Source organism: Ranitomeya imitator, chromosome 1 (assembly GCF_032444005.1).
Source record: "Ranitomeya imitator isolate aRanImi1 chromosome 1, aRanImi1.pri, whole genome shotgun sequence".
Classification (NCBI taxonomy): domain Eukaryota; kingdom Metazoa; phylum Chordata; class Amphibia; order Anura; family Dendrobatidae; genus Ranitomeya; species Ranitomeya imitator.
In genome coordinates, this window is record NC_091282.1 from 360,879,390 (window position 1) to 360,890,928 (window position 11,539).

The 11,539-nt window shown below is 39.2% G+C and overlaps 1 protein-coding gene across 2 annotated transcripts; it reads right to left on the reverse strand.

The window, feature by feature from the left end:
- Nucleotides 1-557: 557 nt before the first annotated feature.
- Nucleotides 558-11,051, reverse strand: LOC138672771 (leukotriene B4 receptor 2-like). Of its 2 annotated transcripts, none has more exons than XM_069761117.1 (2): nt 10,923-11,051; nt 558-5,429 (listed from the first exon to the last, which is right to left on the reverse strand). In XM_069761117.1, exon 2 carries the CDS (start codon nt 5,411-5,413, stop codon nt 4,340-4,342), a length of 1,074 nt encoding a protein of 357 aa, XP_069617218.1. In that variant the 5' UTR covers nt 5,414-5,429; nt 10,923-11,051; the 3' UTR covers nt 558-4,339. The 2 variants fall into 2 exon arrangements, with proteins under 2 accessions (XP_069617218.1, XP_069617226.1); XM_069761125.1 differs by having other exon boundaries at nt 10,790-11,051.
- Nucleotides 11,052-11,539: the final 488 nt, after the last annotated feature.

Genomic DNA, 11,539 nt, shown 5'->3' on the forward strand with positions numbered 1-11,539 from the left:
TGGCGGACCGTCGGGAGAAAAAAACCCTGCATGTAACGTTTTTTTCTCCCGACGGACCGCTTTTTCCAACCGCGCATGCGCGGCTGGAACTCCGCCCCCACCTCCCCGCACCTTACAATGGGGCAGTGGATGCGCCGGAAAAATGCATCCGCTGCCTCCATTGTGCAATGCAGCAAACGCTAGCGTCGGAATCTCTCCCCGACGCATTGCGACGGGGAGATTCCGACGCTAGTGTGAAAGAAGCCTAAGATAAAATCTGTTGTATAGCATCTTTATACATTCTCTTGGTAAATGATACAAGTGCTTCTCACTAAATTAGAAAATCATCAAAAAGTTAATTTATTTCAGTTCTTCAATACAAAAAGTGAAACTCATATTATATAGTTATTACAAACAGAGTGATCTACTGTACTTCAAGTGAATATTTCTGTTAATGTTGATGATTATGGCTTACAGCCAATGAAAACCCAAAAGTCATTAATTAACTTTTTGATGATATTTTAATTTAGTGAGAAGCACTTGTACATAGATATAAAATGAACACTGAAATGGACAAATTTTTATTAATATGTTAATTCTGTACATTTATTGTTGTTTTCATGTTAAGTTACATTACATTCAGACTAGAAACATAGATGTACTGGTTTATCAGTAAGCCTCAGCTTCAATGGCTACATGACATCAGGACCAATTATGATATATTTATCTTTCTATATATACATGCGCAAATAGATTTATTTTCTCTGCTGTCTGGTCTTTTGGCATGGCCATACGACTGGACCAATTCACACAAAAATTAGCACACATGTAAACCAAGTGCGTCAAAAGATTGTAGAACTGGCTCAGTTCTTAGGACCTACAGTCCTATACATATTCACCAAAACAACAAACAAAAGTAAACATTAATTTGTGGCCAAATGACTGACCCAATCAGCAACAAATGAACCATATGCTTAAATCAGGAATTTTGGAACCTTTTTTTACCAGGCATCAGCTGCTTATAACTTACTGTTCTCAACATATTCATTAAAAAATGGAATACCAAAGTAAATATTAATTTACAGCCAAACAGTTGGAACAATCTCCATCAAATTTGCCAAATACGTAAATCAGGCACTTCATAAGATTTTAGACCAGGTTTTAGCTCTTTAGGTCATATCATTCTCAACATATTAACTGAAAAAATGAATTACAGCAGGATATTAATTTAAAGGAGTATTCCCATCTCCAAGAGCCTATCCCAATATTTAGTAGGTATATTAATAATAATAATAATAATAATAATAATAATATTAGCAGATACCTCCAATTAGATATGTAGTATAGTTTTTCTGATTCACTATGTCTCTGTCCTCATGTGCAAGCATTGTTGAACATCATGTATCCATGGTTATGACCACAAGCAACTAGCTAACTAACTGGCACTATCTCAGAGACTGTAACCATGGATATCTAATGTTCTGCAATGTCTGCACATTATTTGACTCCATGGGTGTTTTCCAGAAACAAACAGAGGTGGATGTTGCTAAGAAAAACTTATAAACTGCAGTTGTAGTGACTAGTGATGAGTGTGTTCGTTACTCGAGTTTTCCGAGCATGCTTGGGTGGTCTCCGAGTATCTTGGGTGTGCTCGGAGATTATGTTTGTATCCCGCAGCTGCATGATTTGCAGCTTTTAGACAACCCGAGCCCATGCAGGGATTGCCTGTTTGTTAGGGAATCCCCACATGTATTCAGGCTGTCTAGCAGCCACAAATCATGCAGCTGTGGGGACACAAACATAATCTACGAGCACGCTGAAATACTCGGAAAACACCTGAGCATGCTCGGAAAACTCTAATAACGAGCACACTTTCTCATCACTACTAGTGACCAGTACGGTATAGTGACCAGTACATTATGCCCAGCTCACACTTATGGAGACACACACACGTAAATTAGGTGGGCTCTCATCACTGCAAAAATGCCAAACATGTGGGCGCTAAATATGGTTTATACACACTGGGAGCTCAGAAAGGAGGGGGGGCATTTGGATTTCAGAGTGCAGAATTTGCTGAATTTCTTTTAGCGGGTGAGTAGCCATTTTTATTTTCCAGAGACTTTGTGGTACCAGTAATATGGAAACCCCCTATATTTCCATTAACAAATGGCGGAATTGAGTGGGGATTGTTTTTTTTTTTTCTGGATTGAGTTGAAGCTGGCCTCTGTTCAGCGTTGTCCTTCTTTTCACAAAACTGTGATCGATTGTGCTTTTATTCTCATCTAAAAAGACGGACATTGTGGGAGCGCAGGTCCTTACTGCGATCTTTGGGAGGCAGAATGAAAAATCAACAGCAGGTGAAGAATTAGTTGTATTTATTTTTTTATGCCTTTCCTCATGCAGTATAAGTGATTAGTCAACTTTATTCTGATACCAGATTTTTTCATGTTTGGCTGCTGTCACACAGTAACCAATGCTTTTTATTGGGAACTACTAGTTTTTGCATTCTCATGTTTTGAGAGCGATAATTTTTCCATATTTTGGCAGACAGTCATGTGATGGCTTTTTTTTGGCTGGACAAGTTGACATTTTTATTGGTACCATTTTTGGGCACGTCATTTTTTGATCGCTTTCTTTTGAGATATTTGGGAGGTAAAATGAACAAAATCTAGCAATTCACAAATTGTTTTTGTTTTTTTATACCATTCTGTTTGTGGTAAAATTGATAAAGCAGCTTTATTCATTGGCACAGTACGATTACAGGAATGCCCTAATAGTATAGTTTTTTTTTATGTTTTGGGGCTTTTACACAATAAAAACTATATTATTAAAAAATAATTTTTTTTGAATTGCCTTATTTTCAGAGCCATAACTTTTTAATTTTTACACAGATGGAATGTTATGGCAGCTTGTTTTTTGCGAGATAAGATGACATTTTCAGGGGTACTATTTTTATTTACATCTGTCTTTTTGATCGCGTTTTATTGCACTTTTGTTTGTCTGTATGATGATGAAGCATAGTTTTTTTTTTCCATCAGCACAAAGCGATCACATCGCGTTTTGCTGATGGGAGCAGATAGGGAGGACACTCACTATTGATAGCGGCATCAGAGGGGTTAAATGTCCAAGATTGGTGCTAGCACTGATGGTGGGCATTGCTGCATGGTGTCAGTTCTCACATAGAGCTGATACCCGTACCCTATTGCCTTGATGCTCAGCATAAACCAGCGCAATTGCGGCACCGTACATGTACTGTGCATGTCGGGAAGGGGATAAAAGTGGTTTATGTCAACGTCTTTTTTATTATTTTAACTTAAAAGGCATCTGTCAGCATAAAATGACTGCTCAAACCAAGTACATGCTCTTAGTGCAGCCTTTGTGCAGCCAAACAGGTGTAGCCAAACAAATGTTTCTCATCCATCGCAGTGCCCCCTTTCTTCATTGACAGCTCTGACTTTACAGGAGCCAGAGGAGGGTGGAGATAGATGAAAAACAAGTAAGTGAAAAAGTACACTGAACTTTTTGTACACACCAAGGGTTTACTTAGTGCCTGTGCTTGGTTTGAACAGTCATTTTTGCTAACAGTCTGTTTAAGTAACATACATAGTAACATAGTAACATAGTTAGTAAGGCCGAAAAAAGACATTTGTCCATCCAGTTCAGCCTATATTCCATCATAATAAATCCCCAGATCTACGTCCTTCTACAGAACCTAATACTTGTATGATACAATATTGTTCTGCTCCAGGAAGACATCCAGGCCTCTCTTGAACCCCTCGACTGAGTTCGCCATCACCACCTCCTCAGGCAAGCAATTCCAGATTCTCACTGCCCTAACAGTAAAGAATCCTCTTCTTTCCTCTAGCAATCCTCTAGTGGTGCTAAGGTTAAATTGTGATTGTTATATTAGTGTAATTTTATAGTTGTTGTTACATAAAAATATTAAAACATCATATACTGAAAATAATATGCCAATGATGTACCAAGTATAGCGTGGAAAAATAATTTATGTGGTGTATTTACAGGCAGGACACATTAAATCACCATGCACATGTCTATATTATGGCTTTATTTTTCACCAAGCTGTTATAAATCTATTGTATAGACCATACTGTACCTCGGTGTGCCTCTGATTTCAAAAGGAGACAAATGGAGCTTTTTCTATTGGATTTGAGGAACAACAATTGTAGGATGTTCCAACTTGACATTACATCCAAGAAGGAATAATCTTAATACATACATCAGTGACAATGCATAGAGCATGGTATGTTGGCACAAACAATTCATCTCTATGGCAAAGTTGTGTATATATATATATATATTCAATAGATATAAATATATTCAATATGTGGGTCTGTGGCTAAAGGTCGCCATTTGAAGGTCCTAATTTTACTCCATTTTTCACTTCCAAGTCTACCGATTCCCCCCGACTTCCAACCCTAACAAGGCCTTTTACAAGGTCTCGCTGAGATCTGACCCTTTTTTGGATTTCTGCCACTGTTCCTTCTAGAAGCTTTGCTACAAAGCCGACACCAAATACTCTAAATAGGTCCGATGCTGCAAAGGCGTACAACAGAGGGTTAACACAGGCACTAAAAAAGGCTAAAGCAGTAGCCCCAGCTCTGCTCTTTTTAGCAAATATTGCCAGTTTATCAGACATGCTTCCTGATGTCAGATTTGCAGTCACTTGAATTGCATTAACAACATGGTAAGGAAGCCAGAGGATGGCAAAAGTCACTAAAATTGCGGCAATAAGCTTCTCAATTTTTGGTCTTCTTCCAATACGGAATGATTTCAGCTTTAACAATACTACAATATAGCTAAAACATACCAAAGGAAAGGGAAGCAAGAATGCCACCAGTGTCTCGAAGGTGTAGTGGAAAATAGCCTCTCCGTGGCTAGCGTGGCAGGGCTCACAAATAGTTGCATTCATCTGTTGATTTACAATGACCTCTCTGAAAGCAAATGCCGGAAGAGCTAAGGCCCCTGCTAGTAGCCATATGGCTATGAGAACCTTTGTTACCACTTCCCTTTTACGGAGTGACTGAGCCATGTAAGGCCGGAAAACAGCTAGAAACCGGTCCATGCTCATTAACGCAATAATAAAAATACTTGCAAACATGTTAAGGCAGCAGACGTAATAGGCCACCTTACAGAGACCTCTACCAAATATCCAGGTCTTTAGGGCTAAAAATGCTATAAATAAAGGAGTCAGAAGAAGAACTGTTCCATCAGCTATTGCCAAGTTAAGGATGAGAATACAGGTTACAGATTTTTCTCTGCCTTTCAGTTTCCACAAAATGCTCCAGATAATGAAGGCATTTCCAGGTAAGCCCAAGGATGCAGCCAGTCCCAAAAATATTGCACCAGAGATGCGGGAAGCCTGTGAACTCATGATGGTATCATTTCCATAACTGTTGACACAGTTGTTCATTTTGAAATGGCTCCACCTAAATGAGAAGGGATGGAAAGAAAGAAATAAGTCTTGACTATGAGTGTACAATCTGTCCAGGATCTTCTTTACAAGAAATATTTCAAATGTTAACACTAAAGTGATTCTAATACTTATTCCATAAGACAAATTACTTCAGTTTTTACTTCTACGTAAAACCTTAAATAGGGATAATAAGAATTGTATATTTGTATAGTGAACTGATTAATATTGAGGCTATTGCCCCACTATCAGCATTTGGTCAGTATTTTTCCTCAGTATTTATAAACCAAAACCAGGAGTGGGTGATAAATACAGTTGTGCAGATGTCTCTATTATGCTTTTGCCCTGATAGTTCCTCTCCTGGTTTTGGCTTATAAATACTGAGGTAAAATACTGACCAAATAAATACTGATAAAGTGAGCCACCTAAGAAGAATCTTTATATAATACAAATCAATCCCGCAACTTAACAAATTGCAATATTTGTATGGTAAAAATAGGTGTAGGTCCCGATTCCTGAAGGCTGCTGTGTTCTATGTCTGTCTTAATGAAGGCACTGCTGGAGTAAGATGTGCCTTATTCATTAGCAGGCGCACACCTCTTAGTGAATTAGGAGCGCCTCCACCAGAAATGTTTCTCCAGTCAGGGACTTGAGTGCATTTCTCACATACTTTCTGCCACTAGAGTCGCATAAATTTTGACCATGCTTCACCTCATTCTGCCCAAGTTCCATCCACTTAGCCGGAGCTGGCCAGGACTGGTGTAAAAACACCAAAAATTGGAAAATTTAGCTGCAATGTCGAGGATTGTGTGACACTTCAATACATTTTATGCCAGAAAACTGGCACAAACACCTTCATGAATTGGGCCTAGAGTCCTCAATGGGATTGCTAGGCATACTTTTTATTAAAGCACTGGCTTGCATAAACAGAAAATAATAAATGCACCAATAATAACCCTCCAAAGATCTGGCGCTGCCTCTCCACCACTGTTGTGGGCTTTGTTGACATGCCACAGGGGTGATGTCATGACTACAGTGCACATGACCACTGAAGTCAATCGCTGGGCTCCTCAGGCCAGATACCGATGTAGAACAATTCTTTTTAAATAATTTCCCAAGCTATTCACAAAGAAAGCTATCATATCCATGGACTATACAAATTTGACCGATGATCTTTAGCGACTTGTGCTGTCTACACGGGCAGGGCTACTGAGCTTGGTAAGTGGCTGCAGTGCTGTAATCGTGACATCACTGCTGCAGCCAAATAATAAAGGCAGTTCCAGCAAAGTGTATGGGATTTATATATATATATATATATATATATATATATATATATATATATATATATACATAAATATATATATATATATATATATATATATATATATATATATATATATATATAAATAATGCCGCCTCTGCTTTTATTTTTTAGAATGAGATGAGGGAAGTCGCAGAAAAAAAAAGCAAAGTGAGGCAAAGCAAAGTGAGCATAAAATACATGTAATCCACACATGACCTCATTAATAAATTGCTATCAAGACTAAGTAACATGAAGCATCCGAAACAAAGCAGATTTATTTAGAGCATGACATACCAAAACGAGACAAAAACCACAGGTGAAAAACAACCACCAGTTTTCTTTTCCCTGAGTAGGTTACCTGCAGGGGGACCTGCTGAAGGTCTCCATGGCTGCCCTATTACCGTAGTCCTTCTATGAAGCCCAACCTGTAGTCTATGGCTGGACTTCATAGGAGAACTTTAGGTACACTGTACACTGCATTATTGTGATATTGCAGAATATAGCATACAATATCAAGTGACTGCAGGTTCAAGTTCACTAGATATATTAAAAATAATAATAAAAAAGGAAAGTTTTGAAAAATATTAAACAACAAAAATAAATAAAAGTTTAGCACAGAATGACTGTTCAAACGAAATCATCGCACTCAGTGAGACATGGTGGGGTCAATCATTTAAATACAACTTCCTATCTGCTTGTTCTCCCTCTATCTCCATCCTTCCCCCTTATTTCAGTGACAGCTCTGGCTTCATAGACCCAGAGAAGTTCAGAGACGAGGGCAAAAAGGTTTAGGGAAATATTTGACCCGGCCATGTTGCATCGAGCGCCTGTACTTCAAAAAGTTAAGGGTCACATAAATGGCCACATAAACCAAAATATTATTTATAATGTTCTAAAAGTATATGTAATATATGCTCTAACAATGTACTTAATGGGACTCGGTCAGCACCTACTAACATACTGACAGCCAGGAAATATGTTACCAAACACTAATGATCTGCAAAATTGTTTATATAGCTACCCACATACCCCTGCAATTTGCTGGTAAAAGTTATAAATAGCACATGTCAATCATCTGCAAATTACGCTCTGTCTCAGGAATGATGATGATTTTGATGGCAGAGCATTACTGAGAAATCAGCATTTGAATTGATGAGCAAATTGGTCTAAAGAACTATTAGTCGATCTGAAGCCTGTCACTCCAGCTCTATTCCACGCTCAGCACTGCCACTTCTTGCTTAAACGACTGCTCTTTTGCCGGAAGTCTCAGAGCATAGAGGCTGTCAGTCAAGTAAAAGGAAGCAGCACTGGCTGAAGAATAGAGCTGTATGGACAAAGTCTTCAGATCTACCATAGTCCTTAAGCCTTTTTTTACATATCAACTCAAACATTGATTTCTCAGTAATGGAGGAATGGACTGGCCATGTGAAGGTATCGCTGGACTTGTCTTTTAAAGAAGTTTGGAGGTGACATGCAGACAGAAAAACCTATATTGGCAGTCTATTAACCTTTTTTATGCTCACATGAATAGGTTTGAACTATTATTTGCCCCACCAGATACTAGGTTGCTTTGATCACCTCCAGCATAAAGTTACAGCAAGTTCCCAGTATAGCAGATATTCGGCACAAGATCTCTGTCCAGACCATTTCTCACAGGAAAAACATCCTATGCCTGCGGGGCAACTCTAGCAATCCACGACTGTCTGACTACTGCTGAATCATCAGAAGCTGTACAACAATGACGTACTGGTTTTAATGTTGATGGCATGTCTGAATATTCCATAAGTCAGAGAAATGACTCAACCAACTTTCCCAGAGTCCTGAATGGAAGATCTTCAGTCTTTTGTAGTGCTTCAGCCTAAGGCTAGGTTCACATTGTGTTAGCATATGCGCTAAACGGACTGCACTAACGGACTGCGATAACACAATGTCCAAAAAGGGATCGCGTTTAGCGATCGCGCTAGCGCAGATGCCTGATCTGCGCTAGCGAGAACGGACCCAAAACTCGAGGTCCATCACAAAATAACGGAACATCGCTAACGCATGCCAAAAATGGCATGCGTTAGGGATGCGTTACATACATTGCGGTCAATGGGTGCGCTAACAGATCCGTTACATTGCGTTAGTGGCGCTATGTAACGGATTCCATTAGCAGATACCCACTAACGCAATGTGAACCTAGCCTAACAATTGTGTCACTGCAGAACTGGGAAGATTTGTCACTCATGACTCTGGGAAATATGAATGACAATTTTTGTGAGCAATATTGTCAGCCCCCTACAACGATACATCCACGTGACACGTCCATGCACTGCCCGTTTTGCTCTCATTCAGCACACAGCCCTTAGAGTTTAATTGATCTATACCCACATTTGTTTTAAGAATAGGTCCGATCTGGTCTGTGAGATTCAGGGAATAGCGTATTATCCGTTTTGCAGATCAAACTCAGCCATTAAAGTCTATTGGAATCTGTGAAATCTATGAAACTAAAAAGACATAGGCCTCACTTCATCAAGACCAGCGCTGTTCAAGGTGGTCTTTCTGAGGAGATGTGCTGGAGTCAGTTGCTGCCGATTCATGAAGAGACGTATATCTCTACTTCTTCTCTGTGAGCTTTACTATGAAACCTACTCAGGCTCCTCCTGGAATAAGATTTGTGGCATAACGAATGCCACTGACTCCGTCCTGCCCCACCTCTGCCCACATTGTTGGAGCTAGGCCAAAATGGCATGAAATGCCATAAATGCAAAATGGTAGCACAACTTTGAGTTGCGCCAAAACTGTGCGACTTCCCAAAGCATTTGATGTCAGAATTCTGGAGTAAAAGCTTTGATAAATCGAACTCATACTTTGTATTTCAGTTTCTATCCACGTCTCATCCGTTTGTCACTCATCTATTGTTAAGAATCAATGGATAAATAAAAGCTCAGGCTGTTTGCCTGCTTCAGGTTTTAAAAATGTCACTTTTTTCCTTCAACAGAGCCAGACTAAGGAAAAAATCACTGCATGCCCGAGTTTGGTCCCAAATTCAAATCACACTTGGCCATACAAGTCAATAAGTGCGTGGAAACCATGGGACTGCTCTCAGGTGACATATGAGTGCAGTCTGATTTCCAGACAGACAGAATGGAGAATTTTTTTTCTCCATCTTCTCCTCATCCTAGTGAATTGGATCACACTATGCTCCCACTTTGATCAACCTCTGATCAGACTATGATTAAGGTCACTCTCTGTGCCATGAAACATATTCGTTTTTAATGCATCTGGAATGAATCCACTTTATTTGAATAATTCTTCAATAAAGAATATTTTATTTTACCGGATGGTTGTGCTATACCACTCCCCTTCTTCCATTATTTGCATAATTGATCTAATTTTCTCAGATATGCCGTGTGAACGTAGCCTTAAAAGAAAAATGCCTGAATAGGTTTTTCTAGAATATGATTAATGTGCACTTACATATAATTTTTCATTTCATTCTTTTTTATTTTAGTTGACCCTGACGGCCAGTTATACTAAACTATGTAGCGCATAGGATTTTTCAAGCTTGTTAGTATTTTAATATCTATCATATCCAGGAATACTTTACATCTAAGACCACGTTCACACTAGCAGCATTTGGTCAGTATTTTACCTCAGTATCTGTAAGCCAAAACCAGGAGTGGGTGATAAATACAGAAGTGGTGCAGATGTTTCTATTATACTTTTCCTCTGACTGTTCCACTCCTGGTTTTGGATTACAAATACTGAGGTAAAATACTGACCAAATACTGAACGTGTGACCATGGCCTTAACATGAGTTTGACTCTGAGGCACTGCATCTCATACTGTATTAACACATTTGTAGAGGATTTATGTATTCTACACTTTCTTGCTCTCGCTTTTCTAATAATATATCTATTTTATATCAGTTTCTGAATCGAAGAAAGTGGAATAGCCCCTAGAGACCTGTAAAAGTTACCGTAATTATTTGGGATAGTTTTTTTTTCTATGATTATCGAGCTGTTTGTGTACCCATCTTAGACGTATAGATTACATACATGCCCAGGAAGGTAACCCATGCAGTCACTGACCTGATGAGGTAGCCTTGGTCTCCGCAGGTCTCAAGAGTTCTTCGCTGTGAGATGTTCTCTCCCTGTTACCCAGTAAATCATTCTGACACAATGTTAGATGTATACGAGAGATGTAGGACACTTAAGAAGACACTTTTAGTGGATCATTAGTTTATATAAGACGCTGCTCATTTAGTTGCCTTTTTTTTCTGATTCTCGTTCCATTGCTTCCCTGTTCTTCTGTATCTCTGTCTTGGTCCGTTTCCCATGAGTTCCTCCCTTGGTCTTGGACCATCCTTCCACTCTCCAGTTGAGACATGCTCCTTAAGTCTCACGCCCAACTCATGCTAAGACAGCATAGACAGGAATGTTTCCACTCGCCTCTCGCCTCTCCCAGCCTCCAAACATCCTGCAAATGCAGCCTGAGGTATATTACAAAAACAGAAAAATGTGTTTTCCCTTGACATCTTTTTTTGTAATTTTTTTTATTTGCCTATGTTAAAATTCCAGCATTTATTTGTTTTACATTGTATGGCATTTTTCTTTCATACTTAGTTCCTGGCCCACCCCTTATCTATGTCACAGGCCAGCGATCGGATGGCTGAGTGACGTTGATAAAGCAAATGACTTTTAATAGAACTCTGGAGAGGATACTGGCCACGAAACCTCATTCCCGTCGGGCTGCTTACCAGTACTGCTTCTCACAGAAAAGAACAGACAAGATGTTCTCCATTATTATTCTGGTACTGCACATTATAAAAATGTGTTCTG

Coding starts and splice junctions, on each gene's coding strand:
- LOC138672771 (XM_069761117.1), bottom strand. CDS start 5,413: ATGAACAACTGTGTCAACAGTTATGGAAATGATACCATCATGAGTTCA.